Source organism: Dryobates pubescens, chromosome 3 (assembly GCF_014839835.1).
Source record: "Dryobates pubescens isolate bDryPub1 chromosome 3, bDryPub1.pri, whole genome shotgun sequence".
Lineage (NCBI taxonomy): Eukaryota > Metazoa > Chordata > Aves > Piciformes > Picidae > Dryobates > Dryobates pubescens.
The window spans coordinates 41543124-41564605 of record NC_071614.1 but is presented as its reverse complement, the minus strand read 5'-3'; the positions used below and the strand labels follow the sequence as shown (position 1 = coordinate 41564605).

Sequence of the window (21482 nt, the reverse complement as noted above, 5' to 3'; positions counted from 1 at the left end):
CTGGAGAGATGCAGCAGTTTTGGGCTGATAATGTTTGTTTGGTTTTCCTTGTAGCCTTAGAGAACAGCTTACATAAAAAGTCTCTGTTGTTGTGCTTCTTGTTCAGTTAAGAGAACTGTAAAACCCATAAATACCTCTGAGTTAAATTTTACTGCCATTTAAAGTTCTATGCACTGTAGCACAGATCATGAGTCTTATTTCACTGTTCTGAGAGTTAAGAAAGATGTGTTATGGCTTCTCAGAGTGATTATTTGCAGAGGTATCTGTGGTGAAAAGTCTCATTCTTCCAGTACAGTGTGATGGTCACATACTGGACCCCATGCAAAGGACTTTGGAGAGATATAATCAGTTTCAGGAAACAAATCTCTGCTGTAATTAGGACATGTAGAATGAGCAGAACATATACTTTTATGAATTTGCAGTGTTACCTGTTGAGTAAGGACAATGATTCATTAATCCTAACAAGCTCTATTCACCAAGAAGGCAGTGGAGGGACCATCAACGGTTTCTAAATCCCTTTAGTCTCAAAATGCAAAGTCCAAGAAATCAGGTAATAAGTGACTTCTTTTTTTTTTCTCTTTTATATGGTGTTTTTTTCCCCTGCAGTGCCACAGAAATCACTTGGTCATGAAGTAAATGAATTGACGTCAAGCAGATTGCTGAAGTTGGAAATGGAAAACCAAAGTTTGCTGAAGACGGTGGAAGAACTACAAAGTGCAGTGGGTTCTGTAGAAGGCAGTAGTTCAAGGATTCTGAAAATGGAGAAAGAAAACCAGCGACTTAGCAAAAAGGTGATGTAATCAGCATGTGTTTGAATTGTGTAGAAGTTGACTAGTGTTTCTTGCCATTTTCTTTCTAAAGGGTGATTTTATTAATTGCTCTTATTTTGGGTAAAGTAATTACTGGGGTCTAAATGATGTGAAGGTGTGTGTAAGTTTTTGGTATAAAAGAAAACAGCTTCAGAGCAGTTTTTCTCATCTTTAATTATGTTGTTTGGGGTTTTTTATTACTGATGTAAGAAAGATCTTAGTGAGTGAGGGAAAAAATTATGAACATATTGGGGACATAGTGAGTAATGACAATGTTTTTTTGAAAATTGAGAATGTTGTTTTAGTCTTTTTATTTACTAAGCAGGGGAAAGTATGTGTGTATAGGCATCAACAGGTCTTCATCTAAGCAGAAAGCTTGATTGTATGTCCTCATTCATAACTGATAGAGGATGGGCAGAGGAATTGACAAGCAAGTGAATGAGAGGAGTTTGTCAGATTTATCTACGCTGATCTGCAATATTTTTCTCTCTGAATTATGTGTATCAAATAGAGACATTCAGATAGTGTAATTTATAGAGAACAAAAGTTGGGGGGAAATGGACTAACTACAGGGGAGTGAAATGTCTAAAGTTTTCAAAACAGCTTTTCCTTCAGCAGCTATTTAATACGTCAGACTATACTTAGAACGGGTAATGTATTCCATACTTCCATGCTTTTTCTGATGTCTTAAATGTGGTTCCCAGATGGTGGCTGACTACATCCCTGCTGAGGTGGTTGAGCTAGTTACCTCTCCTTTGCAAAAGCCAATGAAAGTGCCAATATCCCTGCAAAACATGTATTAGTCTGCTAAACAAGGGACCAGGAAAATCTGAATTGCAGAGGAGGAAGGAGAGGGAAGCAAAACAACTGATCAAATGTTAATATTCTCATCTTAAGAAAAAAAGATTTAATTTGGATTCTGGCTTAATTGATGCCATGCTTTTTGTATATTTTGGATCAACAAATTGCTTCATGGGGGAACATACTCCGTTCTACTAACTTTTTGTGATTTTTATTTCTCAGTATTACTCAGTAACAATTTAATTTATAATTCAAATAATTTGTTTTTTGAAGTATCACCCCTGCCTGGCATCCAAGTTGTGTCTGGACTCCTCTAGGATCTAGTAGTGTGGATGATGGACTTAACATAGAACGTAAACCTTCCAGCAGATGTTTGTTTAAAAATGCAGTATGTAGTGCTTCTAAGTAGCTAATTATAACCTGCAAGTGACAGAAATACCACATTTGGTTATTTTCACATGTGAATAGTTTTGATGTCTTGCAGTATTGCAAGTTGGAACTGTTTAACAAAACAGTATATTTAATTCCTAGAGAATAATCAGAAGTATCTCTTTAAAATAGTTTAGTAACATTAAACAGCATTCAACCCTTATAAGTTAAAAGGGACTTGGAGGAGCAGTATAAATCTCAGTAAAATGGAATTTTAAGTTTAAAAAACATGTTTGGGGAAATACACAGTCTAATAAAATCTGAGCCTTTTTTTTAAATGCAAAAATACTTTATAAAATCAGTATTCTGAGCCAGGGAGAAGATCCTGGCAGAAGTTAGTTATTCCTAGAAGAGATGATTTTTTTTCAGATAAGGAATATAAAACTCCCATTTTATTCTTTCCTTTAACCTTCTTTATTCATTTGTATAAGGGTACCTCCAGCCCAGTTAAGAGTAATGCTTTTTAAGTGCGTTTAAAAAAATGTGCTGCTTTTTCCTTAGCTCGAAGAGCTAGAGAATGAAATTAGCCAAGAGAAACAAAGTCTTCAGAGCAGTCAAAACTTGAGTAAAGATTTAATGAAAGAAAAAGGACAGCTTGAAAAGACACTGGAAGCACTTAGAGAAAACTCAGAGCGACAAGTAAGTAGCAGAATTAAATGTCTTAATGCTGCATTGTACAGTCATTTTCTCACTTATACATTTTTACAAGCATAAAGGGGTTGTAAATGTAGATTTGCCAAAAGGTCGTATCTGCAGCAAAACAGCTGAAGGCCTGCAGCCAGCAAGAAACATGACTCATTTTTAGCTGAGGCTTTACTGTTTTAGAGTGTCTTTCATGTGCTATGTGTTGGCTGTATTTGCTTTAGAGGGTGTAGCTCAGCCAAAATAGAAAATGGGGAACATTGGAGGTGAGCCAGGCACCTCTCAATGGAGGGAAACAGGTTTGAGACGACTGGTCAGTGTCTGAAGTAATGTCGGAGTACTAATGAGAATTACAGCAAGCTGTCCCTTAAAGGGGCCTGACAGAAAGCTGGGTTGCTGCTCCATTGCTGACTCTATGCCTCCTGTGTCACTGACAGTCTTGTTTATCTGGGGTAGGAACCACCATATTCACCTGTTTCAGAATGTTTTCTTGCTGTGACTTCTAGGTGGACAACAGAATTTATTTTTGTTTGCCAGAAACTGGCATGTAGGGCTTTGTAAAAGGTTTGAGCAGTGTTGGTGAGGGTACTAGATGTCACTGATGTGTGTGTACTGACACCTTCTAAAGGCCTTTGCAGAGCAATTCAGAGGACCCTTGGAATGTAGCCACTGGGAAATAAGAGTACGGAAACTTCTGGAAATCCTATCTTTAGTAATCGAGTCCTTCAGAAGTAGAACTGTCCTTTCTTGTATAAATTCCATTGATACTTCTTGATGAGACTGACATAGTTCAGTTAAATTTAAAAGTACAGTATTTTGGAATATAGAATATTGTATTTCAGAAATACTGGAAATTTTTTAAGGCCTTATTTAATCAGTAAATGAAATCCCAGACTAAAGAAAGAGAGAAAGAAAAGCTTGGCATTGAAGCTCTACTTCCTTTTAAAGAGAACAGAGGAGATAATTTTAAAGACAATATGCCAGCTTGTCTTAGTACTTTGTTACAGTAATTGATTTATACATTCCATTAGAAGTGTGCTCCAGGGGAAAAAAGGACAAAAACTTTCTGAAATAAGCTGTTTAACTCTCAATTCAGCCATCAAGGATGCGTTTTTTAAACCTGCCAGTAGGACTGCTTTTAAATAATATTATTTTGGAGCTGTAATGGGTTAGCAGCATCTTTCATGTCTTTTACTGTGCTGAAACATAGCGAAGAGGTTAATTTGATTTCATCAGAAATTACAGGGGATTGTGATTTTTTTAGGTTAAGTTTGTATTACAGAAGCAGAATTTTGGGGAAGTAGTAATGCATATTCAGTAAGTACCAGGTTAGGTAAAGAAGTGTTACAAAGTTGTGGGTTTAATTTCTCATTAATCATTTCAGAACAGTTTGTCATAGCTGGGAACCGAGCTGTAGATTCTGTAATTAATAGTTGCATTCAAACTGAACTATGAAGGAACATTCTACAATGATCTCAGTCTGTTTTTCATGGCAACTAGCACTTTCGCTTTTTCAAAACCAGTTTGTTGTTGATGCATCTCTTATGCTGTGTTATTAGTGTATTCCTTAAATTGATGTAAACAATTTTCTGAATTTTGCCGTCTTGTTGTTACATACCAAAATAATTTCAAATTATTTACAGTAACTGGAAAACTCAAAAAATATTAAGATGTAAATTCTACCTTTTTCCTTGAAGAAGATCTGGGAATAGGTTAGCTGAGAAAATAATCCAGTTTAATACAATTTACTTTCTCTGGAGGCTGTTTTGGAGCAGCATGTCCAAGGGATCTTTTTAACTTGAAAATAAATGTAGTTTTGCATTTCTTCCCAAAGCGTTCCTGACTGTGATCAGGATGTGCTCGTATCTCACAAGCCACCTCTGTTTTTTTACAAAGTGGAATAAAGACATTTTTGTGGCTCTTGTTTCCCCCCATCTCAGGTTTGGTTGAGAAGTTCAGTTTTATTCTTTTTCAACACGTACTTCTGGAAATTGCAGCGTTTAAGAAAAATAATCTAAATCTGGGTAAATGAAAATGAAATGGTGCTCAGAAACAGTAATTTTGGTTTGTGCTTTGTTAGTTTTATTTATTTAACAATATCCTAGAGAAGGAAATTTTTAAGATTCACTTAGATTTATTTGGCTGTCCAGCTTCCACCTGTGTACATATGTAGGGTTTGTAATGCTTCAAATAAATACCAGCAGAGTGAGAGAGATTTATTTTTTTTAACCTAAATTAAAAGCAAAATATGGTGTAATATTCTCTTTGTAGCTTTCACTTTAGATAGGGAAGTAGTTACTTATTGGGATGTTGTTTACCAGGCGTTATCATTTTTCTTCCCAAATTAGATTAAGCTATTAGAACAAGAAAATGAACATTTGAATCAAACTGTAGCTTCTCTAAGACAACGCTCCCAAATTAGTGCTGAAGCGAGAATGAAAGAAATTGAGAAAGAAAATAAAATCCTTCATGAGTCTATAAAAGAGACCAGCAGTAAGTTAAATAAGATTGAATTTGAAAAAAAACAAGTCAGGAAAGAACTGGAACACTATAAAGAGAAAGGGGAGAGAGCAGAAGAACTTGAGAACGAGCTTCATCATCTAGAGAAGGAAAATGAAACATTACAGAAAAAAATTACTAACTTAAAAATTACTTGTGAGAAGGTAGAGGCCTTAGAACAAGAGAACTCAGACCTGGAAATGGAAAACAGAAAACTGAAAAAAACACTGGATAGCCTGAAAAATCTCACTTTCCAGTTAGAATCCTTAGAAAAGGAGAATTCACAACTTGATGAAGAAAATTTAGAATTAAGAAGAACAATTGAATCCTTGAAGTGTACAAGCATTAAAGTGGCACAGTTGCAATTAGAAAACAAGGAACTGGAGAGTGAAAAGGAGCAACTCAAAAAAAGCCTTGAACTCATGAAAGCCTCATTCAAAAAAACTGAACGCTTGGAAGTTAGCTACCAAGGCCTTGACACAGAAAACCAAAGGCTACAGAAAGCCCTTGAAAACAGCAATAAGAAGATCCAGCAATTAGAAAGTGAATTACAAGATTTAGAGTCTGAAAATCAGACTCTGCAGAAGAACTTAGAAGAGTTAAAGATCTCCAGTAAGCGCCTAGAGCAACTGGAGAAGGAGAATAAGTTGTTGGAACAGGAGACTTCTCAACTGGAAAAAGATAAGAAGCAGCTTGAAAAAGAAAATAAAAGGCTTCGACAACAAGCAGAAATTAAAGATAGTACTTTAGAAGAAAACAACATAAAAATTAGTAATCTGGAAAAGGAAAATAAATCTCTGTTTAAAGAAATAGTTGTATATAAAGAGTCGTGTGTACGCCTGAAAGAACTTGAAAAAGAAAATAAAGAACTTGTGAAAAGAGCTACCATTGACAAGAAAACCCTGGTCACTTTGAGAGAGGTAAGCAGAAATGAGCCTGTTTGTGTAGAGAGTTTGTAGAGAAATAGTATCTGTATTTTTTGAAAGGAGTTTGTGTTTTGCATTTTTTTAATCTATTCACATCTTTACTGGTTACAGAAAGGAAAGTGCTAGATAACCACATTTATGTAACATCAGAAATGGAGTCATATAACCATATTACACTTAATTGATGCAGCTGTTAAATAAATGTTGTTCAGATTCTTCACATTAGTATGTGTTCTGGCTGAAACATTTCCCCTTTACTGGGAAAGGGAAGTTCTACAGAAAAGAGGGAATGAGCAACTACAGTGATACCATATTCTAGTTAAAAGTGTATTACCTGTTATATCTGAAAGCTAGCAGCTGGAAGGAGAGTTAACAAGTTGTTCAAGTAATGCAGTGATAAAAGACTTGCCTCGGCACTTCTGGAATTAAGACTACATTATTTTATTTATATGATAATACTGTAATTTCTCCTGTGTAAGGACTTGGTGAATGAAAAATTGAAGACACAACAAATGAACAATGATCTAGAAAAACTTGCCCACGAGCTTGAAAAAATAGGCTTAAACAAGGAGCGTCTCTTGCATGATGAACAGAGCAGTGATGACAGGTGAGAATGTAATAGTGTAGATATGAGAATCTTTTTTATACATAAAGATGAAATGGTTTTACAGGCTGGGTTTATGCATACAGATTTTAAGGAGCATTAATAGACCCAAAATAGAACTCAATATTCTTTGCAGTTTATAAGATAGTTGATGTTCTTTTATATTGAACTCTCTGTGAAAGCGGGCAAGTTAACACTTTGCTACTAAGAAATCTCTTGAAATATGTCAGTAGATGCCAGGTAATGTATAACTAAAATGGTTTATATTGTAGTTAGCAGTAGGAACAGTAGCCATAATAGAGGATAGGCTCAAAGTGTTTGGTTTGGTGTTGGGTTTTGTTTGTGTTTTTTCCCCTTTTTGACTACATGACCACACTGTTGTCACATAGTGGTTACTTTAAGCTGTCTCACTCTTTCTTTACAACTACTTCCTTCTCATTTTTCCTCCTGAAAGGAAGTTGTTTGCATTCCCACTTAGCCAAGGCAGGAAATATCCAATACTTGAGCATCTCAAAAAGTTCATCCTGGCTCTTGTCACTCTACCACACCTGCCACTACACAAAGTAACTACTGTTCTGATATCTGTGTGTGTTGTGTTCTGCCTTTTCCTGCAGGGATTTAGGGGAAATTCATGACAGGAGAAAAGCAGACAAATGCAGGCTTCTAGCCAGTCTTTATTTCATGATGTTGTTGTCACGATCTGTTGTTACAGTGTATGGTCGTGAACGCTCAGATTGATTGTGGGCCTTCTATAGCAAAAGAAAAGCAAACATTTTTTTCTCCCTTTTGCAGTTTCCCTTTCTTGCTGCCAGTCCTCCATTACTGGCATGGTGCAAGAACCCCATAGCAAGAATCTGTTACCTTGTGTTTTCTACTAGTGTGTTTTATGTGCCTTTCTCATCTTACAGATCAGTTCTGTCAAGAAAAGACCTCAGGACTTTGACCAGTATGATTTCTTATGATTTAAGCATTACTGGGTAGAATACAATGTATGAATGAATATGGGTGTATATATGCATGAATATGGGTGAATATATATTTGTCTAAATCACATTCTAGATTACAAGTGGTTAGAATGAGTGCTTCCAGAAAGGGAGACAATATTGTCTTATAAAGATTTTTTTGGTTTGTTTGTTTTTCCAAGTTAGACTACATTAGGAATAGTTAGACTGTATTAGGAATAGTGTGGCCAGCAGGAGCAGGGAGGTCATTGTGCCCCTGGACTCTGCATTGGTTAGGCCACACCTTGAGTACTGTGTCCAGTTCTGGGCCCCTCAGTTTAAGAAGGACATCGAGACACTTGAACGTGTCCAGAGAAGGGCAACAAGGCTGGGGAGAGGCCTTGAGCACAAGCCCTATGAGGAGAGGCTGAGGGAGCTGGGATTGTTTAGCCTGGAGAAGAGAAGGATCAGGGGTGACCTCATTGCCCTCTACAACTACCTGAAAGGTGGTTGTAGCCAGGAGGGGGTTGGTCTCTTCTCCCAGGCAACCAGCACCAGAACAAGGGGACACAGTCTCAAGCTGTGCCAGGGGAGGTTTAGACTCGAGGTGAGGAAAAAGTTCTTCACTGAGCGAGTCGTTCATCATTGGAATGAGCTGCCCAGGGAGGTGGTGGAGTCGCCATCCCTGGAGGTGTTCAAGGGGAGATTGGACGTGGCACTTGGTGCCATGGTCTAGTCGTGAGGTCTGTTGGGACAGGTTGGACTTGATGATCCTTGGGGTCTCTTCCAACCTTGGTTATACTGTGATACTGTGATACATGAAAAGTTTTGTGAGTCTGCTTCTATTTTCCAGTTGATGGCATTTGTCCTTTGCAAGTGCTTATGCCTCTAAAGATCAGATGTAGGGGGTTCACTTCTGATAGGTTAGTTGGCTTGTGATGCTGTATGCATTATGACTTTGGGCCATATAACTCTAGTGTTTCCTTCATGTTTTACTGAATTACTGTATATCAGATCTATCAATTATAATTTGGAAGAAAATTTGGACTTGCATGTCTCTATGGAATGGGGAGTTTCATCTGGCTTTCATTAGATTATAATCTGTAAATAAACTTTCAACATACTCCTGACAGTGATCATGAGCCATTTAATTTCTTCCTTGCAGGTTAGATGTTTGGGGGAATTACACAACTAAGTTAATTTTCTTCTTGTTCCCTCAACCTTTCCTTACAGCTATTAGAGCAGGTACTCCTTTTTCAAGGAATCAGTGCAGTGAATATTACATATTCAGAGTACATGCCCAAGTAGCAAGCTCAAGCATTGCATAATAGATGACATACACTTGGCACACGTCTACTGCTGGCATTAGATTTCTTAGAACTTGGTGCTGCTCAGCTGCACTATTATGTCATATTGTACACTGAGCACTAAACATACCTTTGTAGCCTCCTAGACAACGAATGCATTATTTTGTCTCCTGCAAATATACTGATTGTTTTGTGTTTTTAATAACAGAATCACAGAATATATCTGATTGGAAGATGCCTCAAAGATCATCCAGTCCAGCCCTTGACCAAGCACTGAAGGGTCAACACTAAACCATGTGCCTGGGTGCCAGGTTCACACAGTGCTTAAACACCCTCAGAGATGGTGACTCCACCACTGCTCTGGGCAGACCATTCCAATGTTTAAGAACCCTTTCAGTGAAGAAATATTTCCTAATATCCAGCCTAAACCTCCTCCGGCATAGCTTGTAATCATTTTCTCTAGTCCTGTTGCTTGTTGTCAAGGAAAAGAGGCTGGCCTCCTCCTCTCTCCAGCCTCCCTTTCAGGTAGTTGTAGAGGGTGATGAGGTCTCCCCTCATCCTCTTCTCCAGACTGATCAACCCCAGCTCCGTCAGACACTCCTCACAGGTCATGTCCTTCAAGCGCTTGGAGAGCCTCGAGGAATGGCCTCACCAGTGCTGAGTACCAGGGGATGATCACCTCCCTTTTCCTGCTCACCACAGTGTTCCTAACACAAGCCAGGATGCCATTGGCTTTCTTGGCCAGCTGGGCACACTGCTGACTCATATTCAGTTGGCTATCAACCAGTACCCCAGGTCTCCCTTTCCAAGTCACAGCTTTCTAACCACCCATCCCCAAGTCTGTAGCTTACCTTAGGGTTGTTGTGACCCAGGTGCAGGACCTGGCACTTGGTCTTGTTGAACTTCATACAGTTAGCTTTGGCCCATCAGTCTGACTTGTCCAGATCCCATTGTAGTGCTTCCCTACCCTCTAGCAAATTGACACATCGACCCAGCTTCGTGTCATCTGCAAACTTACTGAGGGTATGCTCAATCCCCTCACCCTGATCATTAATAAAGATGTTGAAGAGGAGAGGCCCCAGTACTGAAGTGGCTGGGAGCCAACTAGATTTAACTCCACCACCACTCTTTGAGCCTGGCAAGCCAGCCAGTTTTTTATCTAGTGCAGAGTGCACTTATCCATGCCATGTGCTGTAAGTTTCTGAAGGAGAGTGCTGTGGGAGACAACTTCACTAAAGTCCAGGTAGACAATGTCCACAGCCCTTCCCTCGTTCACTAGTTGGATCACCTTATCGTAGAAAGATCAGATTAGTCAGACAGGACCTGCCAGTTATAAGCCCATGCTGCTGGGCCTGATCCAACTGGTTGTTTTGCATGTGCCACCCAATGGCACTCAGGGTGACCTGTTCCATAACCCTTCCTGGCACTGAGGTCCGACTGACAGGTCTGTAGTTCCCTGGATCATCCTTTCAACCTTCCTTGTAGATGAGTGTCACATTAGCTAGCCTCTAGTCAGCTGGGACCTCCCAAGCTAGCCAGGACCTCCCCAGTTGTGGTAGGTTTAGAGGCAGACCCCCTCCCCACAACAACCATCCTCTGCTACCAAGAATGTGCTGGGTTGAGGCAGCCCCCTCTCTCCCCACCACGGGCAGGAATAAAACGCTCAGACAAACGGATTGCAAAAGTGATGAAAGTTTAAATAGAAAGCAGTGAATGTTACAGAAAACCCAAAGCGCAGTGACAAAGAAAGATCCCAAAGCAAACCCAGAGGCATCCCATTCCCATCTGAGGGTACACCCGAGACCCTCAGGGCTCCTTCTTCCCCCTCCCTCCGCTGGGCTAGTCTCAGCTGGCCAGGCCTGAGACTGCCCATCCCCCTGTGGCCTTGGGCCTAGCCAGGCCCAAAGCCAGCAGACATCTCCCCCAGTTACCGGCTGGCAGAGGAGGAAGAAAAGAGAAAGTGCTAGACCCCGCACTGGATCTTATAGTGGTGCAAAGAATTATGGTAGGAAATACACACAATTTCCTGTGTCCATCCCTCTGGGCTGGACTTCTGGACACAGGAAGTGAACACATCAGGGGGGCACCCAGCTCAAACTGCAACACCAGTTATCCAGGAAAAGAAGAACAGCTCCTATTTAATTCCTGTAGATTGCCTTGCAGCAAGAGATAATGCCTGTCAAAAAAGATGTCCACCATAGACCATGTGAAAGCAGCCCGAAAACAAGTGCAATATTTGGTGGTAGAAGATACTTGGATATCAGGCAGGGTATGATGTGTCCATTTTGGCTGATCCGTGTGCAGTAAGTATTATAGCTTGAAGATTACCCAGAACATTATTTAAAGCCTAAATCTGAGCTCAGATTTGCAGACAAACAGTTTTGGATGTGAAGGCATTTGGGCTATGCTATTGTTTTAAGCTTGTTTTCAAACCATAATGCAGAACTATCTTTAACAATTTCATGTATAGCTGAAAGACTGTGAATGGGGAATACTTGTTTTTAAAATTATTGGTTTGAAATTTTGCTCTGCCACTGTCCTGCCTTCCTATTATTTTCAACTTTTTAATTAATCTAAAAGATACATTATAGTAATTTGTAGGTGAGTGTCTCGGTCCGGAGAGGGAAGGAGACTCAGTTCTTTCGAATATTCCCGTGTTGCGAAATTAACGGCACAAGCGAAGCCAAAATATCAACAGCTAGACTATTTATTACATAAATAAAATGGAAATAAGAAGGGGAGAGGGAGAAGATAGAGAGGGAGAGAAAGAAGAGAGAGAGAAGAGGAAAGGAGTTATATTACCACACCCCTCACCCCCCCCCCCTCCAAGGCAGTTTGAGTCTGTGGAGGAAAGGTGCTGCAGGAGATGCTGGGTTTGTAGAGAAAGGGTGCTGAGGCTTTGGCTGGAGAATAGATGAGGTCCCTCTGGGCAGCTTCTTCAGCTCCATGAGTGGCAGCAAGCGGGACTTAGGACACGGAGAAAGGGTTCAGTCTGCTTCTCCCAGGCTCCATGGCCTCTTTTCTCCGGAGCAGCATTGTCCCGGGCTTTTCCTTCCTCTTCAGCGGCGTGGTCCTTCTTCTGCGTTTTTCTTCTCCTGCGTTTTTCTTCCTCCTGAGCCAGTAGTGGTCAAGTCTTTTATACAGTTTTTAGTCCTTAGGTATGTGTCCAAGCATTGTCCCTCAGGAATTCAGGAGCCAGGAAATCCTCCTGTAAATATCCAGGTATCGTTCCCCAGGAAATCTTTCTGTGTATTCCTGTGTGTTTAGGTAGGGGTCTAGATGGAGGGGGGGAGAGCCTCCACCTTCCCCTTCTCCATCTAACCTGCCCGCACACCCATTACACCCATTGTCTCGCCATCCTCCCTTCCTGGAAATGATCTTGTCCTGAAGGCATGATGGCTGGGTCCTTGGGCCATTTGTTGTAGGCCAGCTGCAGTCCAGTGTTACCACGATGCAATCGCAAGGTGCTTTGCATCCAGGATTGGTACTGTCTGGGCAAGCAGCAAGTGATTTTATCTTTGTTGAGTCATACAAGGAATTTAGACTCTCACAGTGGAGGCATTAGCAATTATTTCATCAGGCCTTTAGAAAAACTAGATCCTTATGGCCAAAATTACCCCTCAGTGTATTTTTAGTCTGTCTTTCTGCATGTGTTTTATTGTTGAACATTTTGGTAGCACTTCAGACTTTCTTCTGGGGCCTGAGTTGACAACATATGATAAATTGTTTTCTGTTTTCTCTTGGCTTTTTGATGGCTGTAGTCTTTAGGGAAAAGATTTATACATTTTGACTCAGCCAATATGAAATCTGCAAATGTTAACGATTAGGAGTTGCATAGGTAGATGGAGATTTGGTCTCTGTTACTGTGTTTTTCCTTCTTTGTTTTCTGCATAACTGTGTAACTTCTTAGTAAATTCCTATTTGCAGCTGAATATATGCTTCAGTGCAAGAAGATGAAATACTCTCTATTCTACTACTCATGGACTGCGTACCATTTCTTAAGTCCCTGAGCATTTCTTGTCATACCTTAAAATCAAAGTCTCTCATCCTGCTGCATGATGCTACTGGACAGCTTTCTACTTATTAATTCTCTTGCCAATGGTCTTCTGCTCCAGTTCCTGACTTGATCTAATGCTGTTGTCCATTCAGGAGTCTCTTTCAATCTATTCTATTCACTAAACTGATAGAGTCTTCAACAGTCAAGATTACAAAGGGAGTTATTAGTGGTTTGGCTTACATTCTCCTCCTGTGGGGAGAATTGGAATGTTTTCCAGGTTCTGAGCGCATGTACAGTGACCAAACTGCTTAAAATGTGAGCATGGTTTTCAATATTATCTAAAAAGGACATACTGTTCTGAATTAATATATTCTAAATGTGACCACTGCTTTTCCAGACCTGTGGTTTGGGTTTTTTAGGTGCTCTACAATACAGTAAATATGGTAAAAAAAATGGGAGGTTTACACATCAGGAGTGGTAACAGTCTTAAAATATCAGCAGCTGGGCTGAGTGAGCAATTTGTACATTCGTACATCAAATTAGTATGCACCTGCAAAGTACTGTGTTCCTCCTCCTTCCCTAGTGCCTCCTCTTGTGAGCTGTCAGGAAATGGGAATTGATGACAATCTTGTTCTCCAAATACTTCACATTCTACTTTAGTTCAGGTCCCTGCTGGGCTCACTGGAGGGGAGCCAGAAGGAAGAGTGCTGTCATCATACATGCACTTATGATTCAGATAAAGCCAGCATCCTACTGGTGTGGTTGAATGTGGCTTTTTGTATGTCTGTGCTTTAAAAGAAAGAAGGGTTCAAAAATGTTTTTGACTACCGTCCTCTGTTTGGTTTAGACATAAGACAAAATTAATACTGAAGTGTCCTCATGCTTCTGAATAGTCAGCATTCAAGCATTTTTGAACGTAGCTATGAGACTGCTGTTTCAAAACATTTTCAATTTAAATACCTCCAATAATTTTTTTTTAAATACAATTTTTTTGTGTGTGATGTGTTGACCAGTAGGTACAAGCTTTTGGAGTCAAAATTAGAATCCACACTTAAGAAGTCCCTTGAAATAAAAGAAGAAAAAATTGCTGCCTTGGAGGCTCGCTTAGAAGAATCAAGTAATTTAAACCAGCAGCTCCGTCAGGAACTGAAAACAGTAAGGAGAATGACTTATTTTTCCTGTAAGATTAAATACTCCTGTACCAGCTGTTGTTATTTCTGCACTTGACCTTTTCATCAGCAAAAGAAGGGCATTGTTGGGGTAACGTAAAGTGGGACAAAGGTATGACTGCTTCTTAAGACTGCAGTAGTAGAGACCCAGTGTTGAAATCATGTGAAATGTTGTGGAGTTTATTCATTGGTCATTGAATATGTCAGGTGGATAAAAAAAGGGATGTGAGAAGTAGTCATCCTCAGTTAATATTTTCTGATCTACCTTGAAGGGCCTGAGTGGATGGGTTAAAAAAAAAGGAAATAAAATCTCCTTGGTGGTAGGAATTTATTACAACATTTGGGGGATACAATTGAAAACACTAAAATACAAAAGAAAATACAGATCTGTTGCTGTTAGACAAGTGCTAGGGTTAAACTATCCCTATCCATAAATAATTTGTGCATCGTGTCCCCAGACATACAGAAAATAAATATACAAATACAGTAGCACTCTTCTTTGAAAAGTAGTATTGTCATGTAATAAATTAGGATGTAGAAAATGGAAAATGCTAAACCTAATGTGAGTTGTCCCAAATAATTTCAGGTGAAAAAGAACTATGAAGCTCTCAAGCAAAGACAAGAAGAGGAAAGGATGGTTCAGAATTCTCCTCCAAGAAGTGGAGAAGATAATCAATCTGTCAATAAGTGGGAGAAGGAGAATCAGGAAACTACGAGAGAGTTACTGAAAGTTAAAGATAGATTAATTGAAGTCGAAAGGAATGTAAGATGTGTTTTTAGTATTGCTCTTGATATTAATTATTTGTTTTGAGCCATTTCAGTAATGTGAATTATAGTATTGTAGGGAAGTGTGCAGTTTGTGACCTAATTTATGTACTAAGCAGAATCTGAATTAAATGTAGTTTGTGAAGCAGCTATATTCCACTCTTGACAGATGTAAAGCCCTTGATGAGCACTTGATGGGAATGTGGAAAGATGAATTTGCCCTTTTGAATCCAGATATTTCTTAAATCTCTGTTATATAATCCTTACTTACATGAGCCATGGAGATTTCTCTACTGTTTCTCTGTAGGTACAATATTAGTCACCCATTTCTTCAGTTTTAACCTGCAGTGCTAATATTACTGCATGCAACTTTGTTATATAAGGTGATTTACTGTTCTGTTCTACCCTGTAAATCTCCAGAGAGTCATGCTACTTTGTTTTAGAGCAACAGAGGTTTGTCTTGAAGTTCAGTAAACAGCTGTGAACTCAACTTGAGTTTTGTTTGTTTGATTTTAATGTTTCAAGAATGCCACACTGCAGGCGGAGAAGCAAGCCCTGAAGACACAATTGAAACAACTTGAGACACAGAACAGCAATCTGCAGGCTCAGATTCTCGCACTTCAGAGACAGACAGTTTCTCTACAGGAACAAAATACAACTCTGCAAACTCAAAATGCCAAGCTGCAGGTAATATTTTCCTATTTTGCTTTCAAAATAAAGCTTTAAATTTAATGGCAATCAGGTATTGCAAGTCACGCTTCACTTCTGGTACAGACATGGAAAAGAAAGGAATATGCACTAAGATAATATTTTCTTTGCTAATCAAATATAACATGTCTAGAAGTTGATTTTAATCCTTCATGTTTGTCCAATTTAAACTCTTGTATTTAGGACCAGCTTTCTAACTTTCAAATTAGGTCAAAGAACTAGTGTGTCCAAAGAGACTCTAATAAATTTAGTATTTTGTCTATTTTTGTGAAGAGAGTTTAAAAAAAAATAAGTAAAAGCCATACCTAAGAGGAGAGTCCAGATGTGATCCAGAAGTACAGAAGACTTGAGAAAAACCCTTTGGAAACTGCTTAAATATTGGGATGATTGAATTCAGATAATTCAGAGGCAAAAAGGCAGCGTGTGACCATGTGAATTATAAAAGTGGTTGTCCACAGAGATCTTATGGCAAAAATCTGTTCTTCATACTTCAGCACTGTTATTTAAAACATCTTTTTTTTCTTCTCTCTCTGATAAATGAAATATTAATGGATCTAACGCTTTTTGGAGCTCTAAGAATTAAAGTTCTCAAAAGAGGGAACAGAGAGTCCACAATTCAGCAGAAATAGTAAACAATGAAATGATGGAGGGTGGATAGAAATGAGAGTGAATGAATCTTTAAACAAGTAAACAAATAATGTTTTTGTCAATGCCTCACGTTCTTATCCTGCTTCTTTCTGGAAAGCAGAACACAGTTGTACTGCAGATGCACTTTCGATCTGCCACACTGAAACCTAATTAGTGCACGGTGTTCCACTTCATGACTGCAAGCCTGTGCACAAAACAGAACATTTGTGGACATGCTGTGTCTTGTTTAGGCTTTAAAAATCAGTGGATGTGGGCATGGAGGTACACCATTTCAAACAGATGCGGGTATATCCTTGGGACTCAGAACTCTGAGTAAGTTGTGATACCATTTGTCAAAAAAATCAGGAATAGTGGTGTAGTTTCTTAATTGCCTCATGAACTGCACAACAATATCCTATCTGAAATCTGGAGAATAAAATGACTGTAGACATTTGAAAGTATTTGGGCTGTGAATTGCTTTCTGCCTTTTTTATAATCACAGTATCACAATATCACAGTATAACTAAGGTTGGAAGAGACCCCAAGGATCATCAAGTCCAACCTGTCCCAACAGACCTCACGACTAGACCATGGCACCAAGTGCCATGTCCAATCTCCTCTTGAACACCTCCAGGGACAGTGACTCCACCACCTCCCTGGGCAAAAAATAATGGTTTAGGGGTTTTTGTATGAACTTCACCAAGCAATGTATTTTTCTTCTGTCATCAAGTATGACTGAATGATATTGTACCAAGCAGACTGAGAAAGGGAATTCTCCTCCTTCCTTGAAAATTCAGTTATTTTGCTTCATAGCTTCGGGCAAGTTGCAAAACAACTCCCCATCAAGTCCAAATCATGAAGGGTGAAATATGTTCATGAAAATAGGAGTGATTAAGTGCAAACTAAGCTGGTCTGCAGGGGCTATATCAAAACTGTTCTTGGGCAACTGTAATTGTTCTGTTTCTTACAATGCCTGTAAAGAACATGCAAGAAAAAAGATGTCTTAAAGGATAACCAGGACTTCAGAACTAAATCAAACTTGGAGTTCAGTCTGGGAAGTTTCACAGCATACACTTGCCATCAGATGTTACTTCATTTCCACCACAAGGTTTAGCTTTCTCATCTGTAACTAAGAATGCTGTGGTTCCAACAGAAGGTGATTTGTTCCTTAATAACAGTGTGCACTGGAGTGATAGATTATTTTTTCCCCCCCATAAATAGATAGCCTGAGAGTATTAGAAGCCTCAGTAGTTGTTCATCTCTTCAATGGGAAAGAGAAATAAACTAGCTTAACCTCAGTCAGGTGACATACACATTGGGTATTGCCAGTTCTTTAAAGGATCTTTTTATTGTCTTTAAGGGAAAGCAAATTGTTGAGTGTTGAGGAATAGCTTGAATTGCAGGGGCATAGTCCTATGGAACAGCTGCTTGAACAAAGTGTGTAGGCCGTACTCCATCTAGATGTTTGCTGCTCGCAGTGAGCAGGTATGCTGATGTAGAGGGTCATCGTGACCTTGAAGCTGTGCTTGCAGCTGCAAGTGTAGATAAAGGATAAGTAAAACAAAGAACTAATTAGAGAGGAGTTTGCACGTAGATTCTAACTGTAAGTAGGCTGGATATTATGATGTAACCCTGGACTAATAGCCAATGGAATAATTACATTTATGCATATTTAGCTGAGATGCTATATAAGCCGTGCTTTCTAACAATAAAGTTGAAGCTTGCTTATCAATCATATTGATTGCTGTGAGTCTTTCTCGCCGTTGGACATTTCTTCACAACAGTTGAGGGTGTGTTTTGTGGGTTTTTTTAATCCATTTAATACTGGATGCTTGAATGTATAAATAGCCATTAACACTGTTAAGACATAATTGTTAGAGAAACCACACTCTTCAGCAAGAATACTTTCCACCAGATCTCACCACACATGCATAAAATGATCAACAGATACTACTGTTGTTGGAAGAGAACCAGTTCAACAGTAGAACGGAATATGAGTAGTTCCTTCCAGGTGCTGTTATTTTATTTCCCTTTCTTTCTGTGTAGTGGATGGACACCACTGGTTTAAGTCCCATTGTAAAGGTTACTTGGTTAGAATAAAGATTTTATGGTAAGCATAGAGATTTTGTACAATCGTAAAAAAACCTCTATGCCAAAATGAACATTCTGTTAGTCACAGCACAGATTTGGCTTAAGTGGTAGGAAGATCACAGGCAACCCATTTCTCTGAAATACTTTGATGTTAGAGCTGTTGAGAGGAAATTGTGCTTCTCATCTAGATACCACTTGAATAGATATTTTAAGGTAAATAATAATTTGATTCTTCTCCTTGTCGGTTTAAGCATATATTAAGTGCTTTATTGAAATACTGCTATAAAAATATTCTTGGAAAATTTTTATTTGGAATTATTTGCTGGGAAATAAGAAAAAAGTATTCCCATCATAGGTTGTGAAGTAATGAAATGGCTAGAAGATTGTTAAGCTGCTAAGGTTTAAACTCAAGAAATCTTCACCAGTAAAAAAGGATAAACAAAATCACTGAGGCTATGAAATTAATTTCTAGCTCTTTTCAAATGTTTACAACTGCAGGTTGAAAATTCCACCCTCAATTCTCAAAGCACATCTCTTATGAATCAAAATGCCCAACTGTTGATCCAGCAGTCTGCTTTAGAAAATGAAAATGAAGGTGTGCTCAAGGAACGCGAGGACCTGAAATCATTGTATGATTCCCTTCTCAAAGACCATGAGAAACTGGAACACCTGCACGAACACCAAGCTTCCGAGTATGAATCTCTGATTGCTAAACATGGAAACCTTAAATCTGCACACAAAAATCTGGAGGTGGAGCATAAGGACCTAGAAGATAGGTAAATACTCATATGCATAACTAAAATTAGAGTCTGAGCAAAAGGCAGAAAATGCCTGTGTAATTGGTATGAATGAAATTAGTATTACTTAAACACACCATTAAGCTCTTGAAACTTTGAAAGATTACTCTTAAAAAAATAATCCATGTTTTCTTGTCCTTCTGTAAAACATCAGAAATAATTTCTGTTTGCAGGTACAATCAGCTGCTGAAACAGAAAGTGCAGCTGGAAGAGTTGGAGAAAGTGCTCAAGATAGAACAGGAAAAAATGCTGCACCAGAATGAAAAACATGAAACTGTAGCAGCAGAGTGTAAAAAGCTTCATGATGAAAATGAAAGGTAAAACAAAAGTCTGATATGCATATTAACTCTAAGCACTAGACCATACAGTCTAACTAAGTATTGTGTCCCCTTGCTTTCTCAATCCCTGATGCTGCAATTCAGGATATTTATGCTCCATACCTGATAGCAATTCCACTCTGTTAGTCTGTGACATGGCTATTGTAGAAAAACTGAACAGCAGGGGAAAAAAAGAAAAAAACACAAGAAATACTGATTATATCCCAAGTATATTGAATTTCAAGGAGCATCTTGAACACTGCACAGCATGCTTGTGAGCTGTAGAGGGAGCAAGCTGCTCTGCATGAGAGGTGCAAGATAACTGAGTTTAGTGCCAGCAGGTGTAGAAGTATGGTGAGTGACAAAGCCCTGCTTTGACTCTTGGCAGCTGGCCTTAGCTTGCTGTAAGTAGTTTGGTTTAGTAGTAGACTTTACGTAGCATGATACTTCTCCCCTCAAGAAGAGGCATGAAGATCTGTTCACTCATCAGGGAGGCTCACAACTAAATGCCTCCTACCTTTGGTGTTACATGAGGAGGATTATAGGAACTGGAGGTTGTATTTGGAAAGGGACGTGGCAGGGCTCAGTAGGGTGTCCAGAAATCAATATACATGTTCTTCACAGTTGCCACAGTTTGGATCATTCCTGTTTACTTACTGTTTTGTGTTTGTGAGAGATTCTTGCTATTCCATAAGATTCTTGTATTTTGAAAAGTGGCATTTTAAAACTCCTTGTGATGTCCTCATTTGGAAATCCTTCTTTATTTTCAAATATATGGAGAACCCAGACTCTGCATCTTAAAGGCAGAATGCATCCTTAAGAAAATTAAAGTGAGGTGGCTTCCCTACAGTATGGGATACTAAGACATTTTTGTGTGTTCTCTGGAGTAGTATAGAGCCTTGGCAATTTATGTTTTATCAGGAATGTGAGTCATTAATAGATTCCCTTCTGTCTGCTTGTATTCTTTATGGTGTCTTTTCATTCCAGGCTTACTCATACATACAGTCAGCTCCTGAGAGAGAATGAAGTTCTCCAAACTGATCATAAGAATTTGAAAACATTATTGAACAGTTCCAAACTAGAGCAAACACGACTAGAAGCTGAGTTTTCTAAACTCAAAGAACAGTACCAACAACTGGATATTACATCAACAAAACTAAATAATCAATGCGAGGTATGTGACAATTGTGCTCTTTTTTCCATGACTGATATGCTTCTAATATTTGTATATTTAGGCCACACCTTGAGTACTGTGTCCAGTTCTGGGCCCCTCAGTTTAGGAAGGATGTTGACTTGCTGGAGCGTGTCCAGACAAAGGCAACAAGGTTGGTGAGGGGCTTGGAGCACAAGCCCTATGAGGAGAGATTGAGGGAGCTGGGGTTGCTTAGTCTGGAGAGGAGGAGACTCATTGGTGACCTTATTTCTCTCTACAACTACCTGAAGGGAGGTTGTAGTGAGGCGGAGGTTGGTCTCTTCTCCCAGGCAACCAGTACCAGAACAAGAGGGCACAGTCTCAGGCTGCGTCAGGGGAGGTTTAGGCTGGAGGTTAGGAGGAAGTTTTACACAGAGAGAGTGATTGCCCACTGGAATGGGCTGCCTGAGGAGGTGGTGGGGTCGCCGTCGCTGGGGATGTTCAGGGCGAGGCTTGACAGGATGCTTGGTTGCATGGTTTAGTTGATTGGGTGGTGTTGGATGATAGGTTGGACACGATGATCTCGAAGGTCTCTTCCAACCTGGTTTATTCTATTCTATTCTCTTTTAGTATTATACATGTTAGTATTTGTAGATTCATAGCATCATATGAAGTGCCTGAGAACTAGTAATTTGGTTTATAGATAATGAAGTGGGTCTGAAGACAAAATAAATTTGTCTGTTGTACAGGCTTACATTAGGTAAACTGTTTAAAGTTTTTTAAAGCATCAAAGAGGCTTTTATCAGTCAAGTCATGATTTGGTTTTCTGTTTGAATTGACTGTCAGAATACATTGTAGACCTATTTTTTTTTAATAATCTGTGTGTAATACGCTCACATATATATGTGTGTACCATTTCAT

General features: G+C 39.2%; 1 protein-coding gene across 2 annotated transcripts in view; it reads left to right on the top strand.

Annotated features, from left to right (window-relative positions):
• The window catches only part of CCDC88A (coiled-coil domain containing 88A), an 87520-nt gene that overhangs the window by 52868 nt on the left and 13170 nt on the right, over positions 1-21482 (top strand). The window contains exons 14-23 of one of the 2 annotated variants that reach the window (XM_054180039.1): positions 607-791; positions 2541-2678; positions 5030-6100; positions 6586-6713; positions 13972-14110; positions 14711-14887; positions 15415-15576; positions 18814-19091; positions 19286-19429; positions 20417-20603. In XM_054180039.1, coding sequence (XP_054036014.1) covers positions 607-791; positions 2541-2678; positions 5030-6100; positions 6586-6713; positions 13972-14110; positions 14711-14887; positions 15415-15576; positions 18814-19091; positions 19286-19429; positions 20417-20603 — 2609 coding nt within the window. Of the gene's footprint in view, positions 1-606; positions 792-2540; positions 2679-5029; positions 6101-6585; positions 6714-13968; positions 14111-14710; positions 14888-15414; positions 15577-18813; positions 19092-19285; positions 19430-20416; positions 20604-21482 lie in introns of both variants that reach the window. The other variant, XM_054180040.1, reaches the window with a different exon arrangement.